The sequence below is a fragment of the Micropterus salmoides genome, unplaced genomic scaffold (assembly GCF_014851395.1).
Source record: "Micropterus salmoides isolate LMB-PRFRI ecotype aquatic unplaced genomic scaffold, ASM1485139v1 Ms_hic_scaffold_8, whole genome shotgun sequence".
NCBI classification, from domain to species: domain Eukaryota; kingdom Metazoa; phylum Chordata; class Actinopteri; order Centrarchiformes; family Centrarchidae; genus Micropterus; species Micropterus salmoides.
This window is the reverse complement of record NW_024044570.1, coordinates 495,802-511,728: the sequence shown is the minus strand read 5'-3', so window position 1 is coordinate 511,728 and position 15,927 is coordinate 495,802. Positions and strand designations below refer to the sequence as shown.

At 43.1% G+C, this 15,927-nt stretch overlaps 1 protein-coding gene across 1 annotated transcript in view; it reads right to left on the bottom strand.

The window, feature by feature from the left end:
* glg1a (golgi glycoprotein 1a) overlaps nt 1-14,391 on the bottom strand; it is a gene marked incomplete at its 3' end in the record, with an annotated part of 36,851 nt that extends 22,460 nt beyond the window's left edge. Inside the window, 3 exon segments of the mRNA XM_038706646.1 lie at nt 1,964-2,050; nt 2,763-2,792; nt 14,012-14,391. Coding sequence (XP_038562574.1) covers nt 1,964-2,050; nt 2,763-2,792; nt 14,012-14,335 — 441 coding nt within the window.
* Nucleotides 14,392-15,927: the final 1,536 nt, after the last annotated feature.

Below are 15,927 nucleotides of genomic sequence, written 5' to 3'. Positions count from 1 at the left end.
GGGTTATGTTCTTTTCTCTGCATTGTTGTTAAACCCCTGTTAAAAATGTGCTATATAAAGTTTTAAATTTTGATGTACAAATACAGAAACAAATGGCCTAAAACAGCTTCCTATCATCATAACGATTTCAGTAAAATAATCCTCCCTTTCCAATACAAAGCTTTATGCCGCATTCAGACCAAACGCAAATTTTCTCCTCGCGCGAGTATATTCGCTGCAAGTGTTCACACACACACACACACACACACACACACACACACACCCCTAGAAGCCGATTTTAAACGCAATAACGTGAATTACTACAACTATACTATACTAGTTACTACTATAACTGCATGAACCCAAAGTAAACATTTTGCTGTGATTAAAGAGCAATAAACGGATCAAACTGATGCTGAAACAACTACAACATGATGCTGTTCTGTTAGACACATGAATTGATGCTTTGTCAGGTCTGTCAGCAGGACAGCAGCTTCTAACATGTTTGTTTTCTGAATGGAGTTCGGATCGATCAGGGCTATGCTACGCTAACTTGGTCACCGTAAAGTACGACGACAGCTGGAATAAAGTTACAGACGCATGTTTTCTGAGTAGTTCAACCTCCTCGCTTTCTGTCCAGTTTTTATATAAATATGAAGTAGTGCCAAACGACGCCAGCAACACTGGAACGTGCACAGAAGCTGCTGAGAAGCTCAAGTGAAGATAAATCCACGTTGTAATCCAAAAAACTAAAAAGTAAATTTAATAAAAAGCCGTTTACTCCGAGCTCCTCCCTCAAGCAAACGCCGTAGTTGTCAGCAAGGTCGGACTGGACGGGTGTTTATTTGTAGCAGCGCTCAGCCGGCCTGCAGATTTTCAATCCCCCGCTCTGCCCGGCTCTCTCCACACGACGCTCTGAGCCGTCGGTGACGTACAGACAATCTCAACACTGATAGGCTATCGCAACACAGCGTCATGCGAATTCCTTTTTCGTCTCACGCAACTCCTGAGAAAATTATCTGGCAGCTAAATGTTGTACTTTCTTTACCAGCTGGTATCCAACTGCGTCTGTCTGCTGAGCAGGTCGTGTACAGCGGCTTTACCAGAGCTAGTTTGATGAAAACTGCTGCTGCTGGAGGTAAGGTTAGTAAGAGCGTGGAGAGTGACCCTAAGCCAACTAGAAGCAGAAAGATGCTAAAACGCTCTGTAGAACCGAGAGAAAACGCTGAGATGGGTGATCATTTTCCCGCTGATTTTCCACTTGCCTGTCTTCTGTTTCTTTATGCCGTCTACACATTATCAAAGCCTGCAGATGTTTGCTTCATTTGTGTTGAGGTGCTTTGAGATCTCTCAGACACCACACAAAGCAACTCATCATACTTTAACAAACAAGCAGGCTGAGCTACTCATCTACAATCTCATTAGGAAATCAAGTTCTTAGCAACACCTGCTTCAAAGCCGAGCTGATTACAGATTACCGCTTCCTGTATATAAGAATCAGGCGCGGCCTTGAAAAACATGTTTTCATTTCCCACAGATGTGACAAGCCTGTTGATGTCCCCTAACAGTCGAAGTCTTTCCTGAACTGACTTGAGCTGAAACTTCATTTAGTTAAAAAAAAAAAAATCAGGCTGAACTGAACAGATTGTGGTTTCGAAATGGATAAAGGTTTTATTGGAGACCTTGTGGTTTTATGTTTTTCACTTTCTGCTAAATCTCCCTTTTTTTAACCGAGGAGGAATCCAAATATGTTTCTGAGAGCGGCAGTGAAGAGGAGCAGGATCGTTCTCGTCAGACCACTACAGCAGCTGTGTGGACTGTCAACAAACAAAGAGCCTGGTAGATGGAAAAAAACAAAAAACAAAACGTGGACGAGACTGGGGCCGATTCCTTTACACTCAGCTACAAGCACTAAACACCACACCTGATCATTTCCTGGAAGCTGAGATAAAAATCCTGCACTGCTTTGGTTCTAGAGACTTACCTCAGGGATGGTGGTCTTGCAGACCTCCATGGCCACAGACTCAAACTTCGGGTCGGTGGTCAGGTTCAGCTTGTAGTTCCACAGCAGCTGGAGGAGAGAAGATACATAAAACATCAGATTTATACTCACTATCCAGATCCAGACAGAGTCTAACAAACTGGATCATGATGTTACTTCCGTCTCTCTTATCAAAACGCTGTCATTATTAAACTTCTGTGGCCGGCGTTAGAATAAAACATGCCTTTAATTCACACGGTACAACTTGGCATTTTTGTTGTGATGGATTTGATTTGCATGCCAAAATAGCCACTGTAGGTTAAAACTGGGCAAAATTTGGTTTCAAAGTTACATATAATTATTATTTCAGCAGTATTTACGTGCTTAACACTGAAATGCAGTCCTTTAAATGCTGTTGCAAAAAACAGATTTATGATGCAACATCTAATTTAACCGGGTGATACAGTTGAGAGCTCAGGGGGAAAAGTTAGTAAGTGGCTCTGGTATTTTCTCCAAGGTCAAGAACAAACTTTGATGCCTACATTTTAAGCTAGAGCAGACGAGAATATCTCAAGGCGCTGTGGATGAAATCTGAAAAGCTAATAAGCTTGCAGGTTGAAAGTAAGTGGACCTTGATTTGGGACCTAAAACTCAGCAAATCAATGCTCATCTTGGTTGTTCAAGAACCAAACTCGTGCATATATCAGTGGAGAAAATCCTACACACATGGAATGACAGGATAAAGCGGTGCAGGCTGGGAAGTGGAGTTTAACACAGTGACACCAGGAGGAAAGACACTTACATGGTTGCATTCTGCAGCGATCTCAGTTTCCTGAAAGAGACGAGAGAAAGGAGAGGTTAGAGCGTAAACTGCAGAGAACTTTCTCCTTTTGACTGTGGTAGATTCGTGTCTTTATGAATGAAGCGGCTACTCAATATGTCACCTGTGCCATTTCATTGTTTGCCTAAAGTTGGAGGACCTTTGCAACATCCCATAATCCACTGCAAGCTCGTCCGTAGTAGATTAATCGGTTGGCCTGCACTCCTGAGGCCGATAAACAAACTGTCCGCCCTGAACACGTATCTTCATCTCCAATCTAATCCAACGCCTTCCCTAACCAGCGTTACATATATTATTATACTGTAGAGAACTAACTGAACCCTGCTCTCCCTTAAACCCCGGCCACCTTCTGAAATCTACAGCAGAAGCCAAATTATGTTTTTATGCATTTAAAGTATCCCCATTAGCAGATGCCATGACGGTCAGCTCATCTTCCTGGAGTCCACACCAGACATACTTTACACAACACATTACAATTAACTGCACTATTTTATATTAAACGACCTCAATTTATTGTGCATTCATATATATTAAAAGAAAAAGAAAACAAATGCATATTTGCAATTTAAGCATTCATATACAATCCTATCACCACTACATACCATACAAGTAGGAGGAATCCTAATTGAAAACACTATTTTATCCATTAAAATCTGAAACAACGGATAACAGGCCAAGAAAACGTATATATTAGATTGTGCTCTGCATGAAAGAACGAGATTACGCGTCACTTTTCTTTGTTACTGGCATTTTATCATGTTGAAAAATTGGCACCGGCCATTAAAAAAGAGCCATATCGGTGGAGCGCTAGTCTGCAGCGCGAGGGTGCATTCAGGCGGGTGTTGTGGAGCCTGGCAGCGGTGTCAGGCGAGGACATCGTGGTTAAACCGTCTCATTTAAGGACCAGAGGCCAGTGAGAGTCATTTTCCTGCCGTGCTCCGTTGACCTGAGGTAAACCGGCCTTAACTTCCAGCCCCGACCGGCAGCCAAACGCCTGCAGACCTACAGCGTTTGCCATTTCTGCCCGTTTTCCACATGGCAGCCGCACCGTGAGCCAGGAATAGGCCGTCTGTGGGATGGGGGGGGGGGCGTACTGCAGAGGACTGACAGATGTTATAAACAGCACAGAGCTGACTCAGTGCTCAGCTGGGGAGAAGAGAAATAAATAAAGGGTCCTGGAAATGTGACCCAGACTGACCTGCTGACACGCCCACCAGCAGAACAGCAGAGCAGTACTGGTCCAGATGTACAAAGTACTTTGTTTATTTTAAATATTTCGGCCGGGGTCTCTTGGCATTAAACAGCTTCTGCCTTGTGTTGCCTATAGAGACGATGTTTTCTTTGTAGACACAATAAACATTCCCGATGGATTTTTTCATTAATACATCTTACTTTTGATTAAATGGCCTCCAGCTGATTACACTAGCAGCCCGCCACTGCAGTTAGCTATAAAACATGTCACGGAGCACGTTGTACCTGCTCCCTCCCGCCCTACAGCCTTTATCTAAAGGGATAATTACCACACATGAAATCCTGCGGTTTAGCCGACTTCACCGACATTCAGCGCCAGAGACGAGATCACGAGAGCAAAGTGGGAGTGAGCAGAACGCCCGTCACCGGTTCCACTACATTTAGCTTTGCACTTATGTCCTTTTGAGACAAGCTGCGACTGTTGTATCCTGTTCTGTGAATAATACACAAATACACATGAATACACATCGGGGTCCTGGATCCTTCTCAAGACTTAGGAGACAGCCCGAAAAACTAAATAAACAAAATGACAAAATACAATTTGTACCCAATAATGAAAAAAATCCAGGAGGAACCCCATTTACTGTAAACGGGCTTAAAGTCAGTACACGCCTTCCTGCCGGGTAAAATAAAATCTGACGGCTACGATGTGGGTAAAAACTTTTAATTATTTAATCCATTTATAGATTAAAAAGCTCATAGGTTGTACAACCACATGTAAATATAAATATCCTATAAATCTAATATTGTCATAAGGAAGTTTAACCCGACCGAGACTGATTTTGATATTTGAGGATTTTAAATCTGATTTATTGGTATTGGATATTACTAAAATCCTCGTTGACTGTCACATAACAAAACTCTAAAGGCAGCTATTCAAATAAGAAAAGCTGACTTTGTATTTAGTTCATCACCTTCCTAAGATGGAAATCAGAGACCGCTCAGCTCCCTGATTGTTCTGTTTATGGAGGCGTAAGCTGTAATTCCGGTTCCTCTGACCGCCACCTGAAATCATCAGATCGCGTTTGTTGGTAATGTGAACACCGTCAGAGTCTGATGCCGGGTCGACACCTCGGCGCGGGTCCGTTTGATTTTCTGTGGAAAACCCGACCTCTTCCCCTGCTCAGTCCGCCAGCTCTGCACTGACCAGACAAACATCACTTCACGCCGCCGCAGAACCCAGTGTGACTCATGTGGGCGTCCACCCAGCTCTGTGAGGAAAGCCAAAACCTCTCAGCTGTTTAATCCTGTGTAGGTTTAAACGCCAAGATAAACTAACTATGATGAAACCAGCCCGCTTCTGAAAGTTACTGTTCAGGTAAATCACACTGTTGTATTAATCCACCTGTGTGAAACTCAGTGTGAGCAGCGGTTAGAGCTGTAATCTGACAGGAGGGGGGAAGAAAACCAACACAGCGACACACCCAGCCACATACTTCAGGCTCTTTGTTCACCGACGCTGCTTCCTCACTCAGAATGACAACTGTGAAAACCTCCGTCTCATTTAATAGCTGCAGCTAAACCAAACTTAATCAGCTCTCTACGTTTGGTCCGGCTTGAGTTTGTGACACTGACACAGGAAGTGTCCTTCCCAACACCTTCCGAGTCCTGAAACAGCGCAGCAGCTACGGCCTTCATGACGCTTTCTGAGCCCTGCTTCCTGAAGCTGAATACAAACCTACTGAAAACCTTCACAATTAAAAAGAATTTGACAATAAAGACATTGGACCAGCTGATTGCCACCACAGAACGCAGCCTTATCTATATTTGGTTCCAGTGTTGAGTACCTGGCATCTGCTGATCATCTTATCGACGTCTGTTTGGTTTATAATATGATCATTATAACAAAGAAAGAAACTTCACATTTGAGAAGCTGGACGCAGCTTTTGTTTTTATTTATAGAGCACATTTAAAAAGAAAAAACAGGTTTAATAAAGGAATAAAACATAAGAGGTTCAAGAACAATTCAGCGGCTTCAACAGCAGAAGAGCACACTGCCCAGAGTTTGAGCTGACAGTCGTATACCTGCAGAGAGTTAATGTTCTTCGTGATAGACGCCAGACACGCCAGCGCCATCTTAACCGCACTTTCTGCTTCGTACCATCAACTAACAGCTGAATATCGACGCAGTGTTTTAAAACTACATGTAAGGCTGTGCAATTAATCGAAGCTTCAGCCTGAGACTCAAAGCTTCACAGTTCACATATCGTTTATGCTTAAACCGGGCGTGTCAAGCGTTGCTGCACCTGCTCCGTGCCCCCGTCTTCTACCACAGGCGGATTTAGCAGTTTCCTCACCGTTTAACTTGAACAGCCCTGTTAAATTTGGGCGTTACGTCACATAACGAGTGGGCGTCTTCACCCGTCACCTGCTCCGATCCGTGTGCACGCACAAACACACAGACGCAGCGTCGCCGTCTTCCTCTTGGCTCTAAGATGCTGTTAAAGTTAAAAACATTTCATTACTATTATGGGCTATTTTGGATAATGCATAATCGTTTTAAAAAATGAAGCATTTATTTTTAAAAGTCCCATAAATGCACGACGTTTCCTAAGTCAATCAATAATCGTGTTCATTTCAATTATGACCATAAAAAAAAAAATCGCGATTATGACTTTTGCCAAAAATCAAGCAGCCTTCTGTAAATGCAGGCATTAAAGAGGGCAGCAAGTGACTTATTCTTTTTAATTAATTAATCTACCCGTTATAATTTCCCAGGACCCTTTCAACACCTTCAGTTTTCTTTCTGTCTGACCAAAACTCAAAGATATCATGTTTACAGCAAATAGAGAAAAGCAGCTAATCCTCCCAGAGAAGGTGTTTCTGCATGTGAAGAGGACTTCAACCAAACAGTTTAAACAACTTTCTGCTTACCAACTAACAGATAAATGCATTTAAAAAACATAGCACACAAGCAAATGTCATGCTTCAGAGACAAGAACTGCTCTGGAGTGTTACAGAGCAAAGAGCCACAAATAAGACACACAGCAGACCGTCTCCTGCAGCAAACCCGGATCTCGATGCGCCTGCATCCTGTAACATCTGGAGTTACAGTGAGCGACGCACGCAGAGTTTATAATCAGGCCATCAAAAACTAATCCAACAGGACAACGGTCCACCTCCGGCTGCACACTGTTTGCTTTCTGAAGAGCGGGGTGGGGCAGTATTCACACAGCTTGTGACGTTTCATCAAACTGTGGCGCAGAACAGAAAGCTTTCTTTAGTCTAAAGACTTTTCTGCAACACTTCACCACACTTCCCTGTAAGTGATAAGCTGACCAGACTTAGTGGCGTGCTTTTTATCAGGTTCGTGTTTACTTTGTTATCCTCCAATCAAATGAACATTTTAAAAAGGCAACAAGTGAAGAGATTCACAAACCAAAAACAGATGAAAGGCATTCACATGTTACATATAGTCCAAAACTGAAAGTAATCCATTTATGTAAAATGTGAAGAAAACCAGCTTAAAATGACGACGTTATCTAGTACAGGTCTTTTTCTTAATAAAAATGCATGAGACTAACGCAGCACTACAGGTTTGGGTATAATAACTCTTTTATGAAAAATACAGAAGTGGAAAGACTATGTTCAAAATACCAGACTTTTCCAGACTTGGCTGTGGATATTTCAGACCAGAGAGATGATGTTTGATATCGGCCACCTTCTGAGCGACAGGTTAACATATAAAAACTGCTTTCTTGTTTTTTCCTTCATCAGGGAGCAGCATGAACAGTCTGTTCAGCAGCAAGTGTCCCTGTTAGAGTGAGGTGAAGTGCTCGCCTCACGCTTACGCCCGCCCGCCGCCAAGGTTGAATTGTCTGGAACTTTTTATTACATAACCTGTCATTTCAACTTCTGTTAAATAGGCTACAGCTGTGTAGCGCACAGAAGCCGCCGCCGTTTACTCGCCCCCGTCTCCCTGTCTGTTCACCTGAGGAGCACAGAGCGTCTACGTTGTGATTTAAGGACGTTCCTAAGACCCACTTCTTCCCCAACACTAATCAGCATGCAGTGTGTGCAGCTGTCCGCTGCGCTGTGGCGTTTGATCGCACCGATCTACAGCGTAGTCTGCCGAAGCCTCCGCTGCTTGTTGGGGTGGCTGATTTGCAGGCTCGTCAGCATCAATTTTCCAGCTCAAATTTCCAACTTCTGACCTCCAAGCGTTCCAGGTGCATGACACAAAACATAAAACAAAAAATATGGCTGACGGTGATAAACTGATGTTTCTTGTGTACACAGATTACTCAGCCTCGCTTTGTCGTGCAAGTATTTATGAATGAAGGAATAACATTCAGCTCATTTAATGTAAATATTGTATTTCAATGATCAATATATTTACACACAAACACATTCCGGCACATGACAATCACTAATAGCCAGGTATTTCAAAAGGTCCAGACAGATGATAAGAACCACAAAGCAAACAAGATCTTGTTCCCCACAGTGTAAATACAGCTCACTACAAAACCCACAGTTCAACAACCAATGAATGAGTCCTCAAATCTCCACAAAACCATCTCTTCTGGGCCCCAGCAAGCAAACAACAAAACACACAAAAGCAAAAGTTGGCCAACAAAAGTAAAACCACCGACATTTACACAATATTAAACTCTAAAACATGTAAGAGTAGCACAAGTGAAAAAAAGTAAAGACTCAGTAATGTCTGTTACAAAGCAACGTCTGTCTGGTTTGCTAACATTAGCTGACGTCAGCCACTTTTACGTACTGGCCATACTGGACCCAGGGAAGGCTGCAGCAGCAAAACCCCCATAGTGTATTTTAAATGAGTCAAAGTGATTTTGATTCATTGTGAATTCAACATTAAAAGAAAGCCTGTCTTCTTTTTGCTCTCCCATGCTTCATATTCTCACTTTAAGTTACCTGCTACTAGCAACTGCTAATGCGACACAAGGTCAAACTGGAAAGAATTAAGAAAAAGAGCTTTTCAGTCCGACTATCGGGCTAAAAGGAAGTTCTGTAGATTCACAGACGAGCCGCAGGCACCGAGGCGTCTGGTACTACATAGAGTAGGAAAGCTGCAGTTGGATCAACACTTTGAGATAAATGTCAACAAGAAGCCTGAATGCACCGTCAAACAGTACTCAGAGACGCTGAAATGTTCCTATTATTGTTTTCTTGATGCTACCGCGGTGATATTTTAGACAGTGTTTGTCACCTTCCTGTTTCTACACGATAATGCTTCTGACCACAAAACCAGCCCCATTAAAAAAAAAAAAAAAAAAAGAGTCTGGTGTGGAAGAACTTCACTGTCCTGACCTCAGCCCCGCCCAACTCCTCTGGGATGAACTGGAATGAGCCAGACCTTATCGCCACACATCACTAGCTGTGACATTTGTCACGCTGCAACAGGCTGTAGAGTCAAAGTGAGTTTGTAACTCCCTTCTGCTACACAGCAGACGACATCCAGGAATATAAATCTATCTATACTGTCATCAGTGGAGCAGAGCTGAGGATGAACTAGGCTTTAAGAGTCTGATAGCTTGGTGGGGAAAGGTGCTCTGGTGGTGCGGCAGCAGAAACTCCTCTCTCTCTTCCCAGAATGCAGCAGGGTGACCAGGCTGTGGCCGCGTGGCTACCGTCCTTTAGTATCCTTTGGGCTCTGCAGGCACCTCGCCGATATCACCGATGCCCGGGAGATGGGTACCAGTGATCTTCTGAGCAGTTGTGATCCCCCGCTGCAGAGGCCTCCCCACGCCAGTTAGTGATGTTTTCAGTCAGGATGCTTTCTGACTCAACGTGTTCGCCTGCTCCAACGATGTAGACAGGAGTGTGTTTCTGTGATATCTATGCATTGGCAACGCATGGACCATCGCATTTGGTTGGCGGTGGCGTTTCTTTGTTCCAATGCACGCGTCCAATCGCACATGCAAATATCACTTCATGTCACATGTCACGCACGAACCCGGCACATTGCACATATTTCTTCTTAATTGTTGTTGCTCAAACGACTGCTGTGGCGGTAAAGGTGCTGTGAAAACGTTGGGCGCACCTAACTGAAAAATGTAGGCGCACCAGTGCAACAAATGCTAAAGTTAGTCTGGAGCTCTGAGGGCAAAGCACTGACACTTCCTGGGTCGGGGGTTCCATTCCTCGCATTGCTCAACAGACAGAGCAAAGCAGCTGAATAAAGACCAACACGCTGTTTTTAAAAGAGAAAGTCCTGCAGCCTTAATGTGCTCAAACTGGGCACAAAGCGGGTATAACTCTGGGAGGCCGAGACACAAACAGTCACGTGGAGGCTTCACGCAGCCGACAGAAGAAACCTTCAATCTCCGGAGCCTCCTCCCTCCGGACTCTGAGGCTCTGCACCACGTACACAAAACCACAGCCACCAGCAGGACTGACAGCGGGCAGGCCGGAGACACACAAATGCTACGAGTCTAAAAGCAGCTCTCAGTCTCACCGTCGACCAGAGAGCAGCAGCAGCGGAGTGCCAGCTGAGCTCCACGGCGGGCAGCATCCGTGGTGGGCGTAGAGAGACGAGACGTCACACCCTAAAAACCTGGGTTCACTGGGACCAACGCTGCATTCACATCATTCCGTAAAAACAAAAGAAGCTGCCCTCAAAGGTCGTTCACAGACCCATCTTCAAAAGGTTAAATAACAGGCGCCACAGAGAAGCTCGTCAACAGCGACCAACTCTGACTTTCACTCCCTTTAATCTGTTGATTGCTTTCCTACTTTTTCAGCCCAGAGCCCAAAGGAATCTCTTAATAAGGGCCGCAACTATTAAAGGCTGATGTTTGATCCCGAGCGAACGTCAAAGAAACAAGATGGTCAATTAAACTTCTGAGGTAGAACATTCAAAACTATCAGCATCATTTTTCAACAAATACGGTTAGGAAGTCAGTCAACTAAATAAATATTTTAATAGATAAATGAAGTGCTAATTTGTTCGTGATTCAAATGAATTGACGATGTATAGAACATTATATTGTAATTGCAATGATCATCATTACTGTTTTATTGCCCAGCTGCAGCTAATCATTATTTTCATTACTGATTCATCTGCAGAGTAATTTAGTAATTAATCAATAAATGTTATTGAAATAGTAAAATATGCCCATCCTAATTTCTAAGAAGCCAAAAAGCCATAACATGTCTGCTTAAATATGATTGAAATGACGAATCAATTAACATAATTGCCTTTTAATTTTCTGTCAATTAGTTCATGAATTCAGCTTCATTTCAGACGATAGTTTGTCTGACCAACAGTCCAAAACCTGATACACTTACAACGATATGAGAAACAAGAGAGAAAACAGAGCCTCACATTTGACAAAGTGGAACGAGATCATTTTATTAGTAATGAACAAAACCTGTTGCCCATTCATTTTCTCTAGTTATGTTTCTCACTACACCAGAGTCAAATGCAAAAAAGCTAATCAAGAGCAAACAACACTACAGAAAACGAACATCATGGTGCCAGTTTGAACGGCTGAAATCTTCACTGTGAAAGGTTTTCTGTGCCGACGCTCACCCCTCAGCCCCTGCAGCTTCTGTTGTGACTCCGTCACGAGGATTTCATGACGACTTTTACCAGCGAGGGAGACGCCTCCATGTGATTCTGAGTAAGCAGATAACCAAGGGCACAAAGCGAGGCTCGTCTCGGCCGCCGCGCAGCCACGGTCCCGGGGCCGGGGCCGATCTCTCAGGTGCACTTGAACCGGCCTCAAGGTCACAAGTTCAACTACAGACAAGCCTGGGAAAGATTTCTCACTGCGACTGTCGACTAAGGACAATTTCTACTTCTGCATCGCCGTTGTGAGCGTTTGTATTTGTTCGTTGGAGTCTGCGCTGCTTTGCATTTACACCGCTAAAACGCTACTACGAACTTGGGCTGCAACTAACAATCACTGTCTCTGTATTTTCTGGATTAGTTGTTTGGTCTATCAAATGTCAGAAAATGCCCACGGTGACGTCCTGAAACGTCTGGTTTTGTCCACAGCCCCGGGAGATTCAGTTTACTGGTCATAGAGGAGTAAAGAAAACAGAACAGTCATATTTAACAAAGTGGAATCAAATCATTTTCGCTGATTAAACTATTATCCAAACAGTTGCCGATTAACAGTCGACGACTAATCAATTATCTGATCAATCTATGGCGACTGAAACTGAGCGGATCCTGATGGATGTTGAACGGCAGCTACTTTTAGCGAAATGACGCAGAATCAAGAGAAGGCGTCGGAGGAGACGGTGGACCACGACCCATGGACCGGACACGCGAAGGAGGAGCCGACCAATCACACTTGTTGTGGTGGGGAGGTGGCGTCGGGCTCAACAAACATTAGATGCAGAAGTACAAGTTGGCCTTTAGTTGGTGACAGACAAACAATCTGCAAAGAAACTTGCCCATCTTGTCTTTCTTTTCCCTCAGAATAAATAGAGTTCTGTTACCTTCTTGCACTTCTGTAAGACGCCAACAGTCATCTAATATCAGAGGGGGTATATATATATATATAACTAACCCCATATCCATTTATATATATCCCCATGTGAACAAGCCGCCAAACTGCTGACATTTACTTTATAGATGAGTGGAGCCGATTTAATCGATCAAACATGCCAAAACTTTGCTGGTTCCGGCTTCTGAAATGTGAAGATTTTGCTGCTCGTCTCTGTTTTATAGAGTATCTTTAGGTTTTAGACTGCTGGCCTAGAAAACAACATATACACACACTGAACTTTTGTTTGAGACAATATACTGACTAAATTATTTGACGTTTGGTGTGATTTAAAGTGAAACATTCAACACTTGCTTCACAAACTGAGTCTTTGCAGAATAAACTCAGCACCTTCAGATACAACACGCATTTCACTGGAACTGGTAGAGAAAAGGGAAGAAGAGGTTTTATCTTTCTCATAATTTGCTTGGTAATGTGTTGCCTAAACATGTCAGGGCAACATTCACTACTGCAAACTCCCGGTGACTAGTGATCCTGTTTCTGCCCCCCGGCTGGAGCGGCAGGCCAGCGACCAGCTTTCCCAGGGGGGGGGGAAGAGACAAAACGGTTTTAAGCTGCTCCGTCTGCCTCACAAAGACCAGGTTCAACCCACACGCAGTCGATAAACACCCCGGTTAGCTGTCATTACAGCTGATTGCCGTGTACATGAAACGAAACGCTGTAATTACAGGTTACACACAAAGCCAAGAAACAAAACAGAAATCCAGCAGTGAAAGGCTGACGGCCATCTGAGCTAGCATCCTATGCTAACAGAGGAACCACAAATGTTAGCAAAGTTAGCTGCCTTAATGTTAGCTACCCTGGTTTAAAAAGTTACCGGGTTACTAATCTGTCTGAAACATCTTACGGTGAATTGTGGCTCTGGACAGTTACGCCTGCAGGCTGGCAAATTTACATTTTAGCCGCTAGCTTGTCCACGACGTCTGGTAACTCCGGACTGCGTTAACAATCTGCCTGTTTTCTGCGTTACAGCGCATTGTTTAAATTACTGACAACAAACTTAAAAAACCTATAATTTTAACGGTTTATCTTTCACAATTACGTCTTTTGGTAAACTCCCATTGTTTTCTTTCTCAAGTTTCATCCAATTGTTTTTCTATTAATCAACGTCACGCTGCTCCAAATTTGTGTATTTAGGAGAGACATTCAAGTCAAGGAAATAAGAGGCGACCCGATTCAAAAATCTGCAAGCTGTAAGAGAAGAAAATTGCCAATCACGCATTGCAACACGCCGAACTGAAGAGGAGATCCTGCCGACATTGAATGTGTGTTCGGTTATTTTCTACAGTGCGTGTCATTTTGAAGAGGACACCATAAGTAATAAATTGCACAGTTTTTGAGCGGCATTTCGCGTGACGTTCTCTCACTACAGGGGCTAGCGGATGGCTACAACAGCCACCGTTAGCAGGTTCTGTTCGGCAGGCACACCCCGCTTCTTTCCCGGAAACACAGGACCCTGCCCCACTAATGTACCTCCTTCTTGTCCTGGAGACACTCCAGCACCGCCAGGTTGTTGTTCCAGGAATGTTTGGGGCAAAGCCGGGTCAGGTCCTCCCTGCACACCGCCTCCTCAGCCAACTTCCAGCCGGCAGAGCGCCGCCGAGTCAACGAGGCCCCTGCGCCCAGGTTCCTGTCCGCGGCTCCCGGGTTCGCCACGGCCGCTCCAGGACCTCCGGCTGGATTCTGTGCGTTCGCAGCAAGTTTGGCGACAATATTGTTTTCGCCTCGAATTGGATGCACAGACGACAAGATGCACATCAAAAGCAGGAGCACAGGAACACGTATACAGTCCGCCATCTTCACGGAGCCAGTCAGCCTACTGCTGCGTTCACGAGCCCTCGGAAATATGGGGACTTGGAGTAAAGTTGCAGACAGATTTTTTTCTTTCTTTCTAGGATGACACCGGGCAGCTCATGAATAATTAATGAGCGCTGAAACCACCATGGAAATGGTCTTCTCCCGGCGTTTCTAATTATTGTAATGGCAGATCAAGTCTTTTTAGCATAGAAACAAATGAAACACTTTGACAGACCAAACTTAAGGTTGTACAGAAAGTAGAATGGTGCAAAGTTTGCACGGGAGCTGCAAGCTGGGACTTTGAGTTGTTAAAACTTGAGCATTTTAGGAATAAGGAGAAGAAGAGCTGGGTATCATTTGTACACATTGCACATATTTATTCATCTTCTATATTTTGTCCATTTACATATTTATACAAATCCTCTCCACAAACTCGGAGTAATGCACATGTAAATATCTGCCACATCGTTTATCCTCTACTAATAGTTGTATTATTCTTTTATAAATCTGTTTAGTCCATATTTCCATATTCAACTTTATATTTGTTAAACGTGTAGCACCTTATCACGATAGAAATTTCCTTGTATGTTTAAAATACTGCACATATAAGGAAATGACATACTTTCTGATTCTTATACTAGTAGTATTTATACTGCAGATGGGTTTTGGTAGAGATACCAATAGGATTTTGAGATAGCCTACCTTGTTTTGAGAAATATTTTTCTACAAAAAATTTTTCATTCAACAAAAAGCAGAAACATTTACACTAATTAACTGAAAAAATACATGTATGCATATATATATATATATATATATATGCATACATGTATTTAACATTAATTCATTTATAGATACTTTTTGATGAACCAAAGCACCGTTTGCATTTAATGTCAAAGGAAAATACACAATTTCCTAAGAGCTCAAGATGATTTCTTCAAATATCTGGTTGTTTATAATGATGTCAAACAGGAAAGCAGCAAATCTTTACATTTAAGCCAGAGAATTTGAACAGTTATTGATACATTTTCTATCTTCTATCATTTGAGCCCTAAAGAAAGTTTATAGTACAAACTGTGTTATAGAACTGAGACACAGATCTTTTATGGATCCCTCCGCAAAATTTACTGGAAAGCAACACCATCTGTGGAGTGTTGCACAAAACGGAAATAAGACCAGCGTTTGATTGACTAGGACAAAAAATGGATCTTATCAAACTCACACCAGGAAACATGAGTGTCATTTATTCAGGCGTGCAGAGCGCTGCTTTCCTTCACATACAGGAACAAGGAAACAGAAAACTTGCGGTGTTTTAGGTAATTTGACACTTGTGGTGAACATTAATGATTTGTTGTTAAGCCAGTGAACAAAACTGTGTTAACTGAAGACACGTTATTAATAAATATTATAGGTTTTATTTGTATTTTTAAGCTTTGTCAAACTGAATAATTAAATCATTTTTTGGACATATTTCCACCACAGAGCTCTAGAGCAGTGCATGTCATCCACTGAGTTTGCCACTTCTGGAGTGTAAAGTAGAACTTTACGAGCCTGCCTGATGCAGCATCTAGTTGGAGAAATGACGGAGCAGGGCT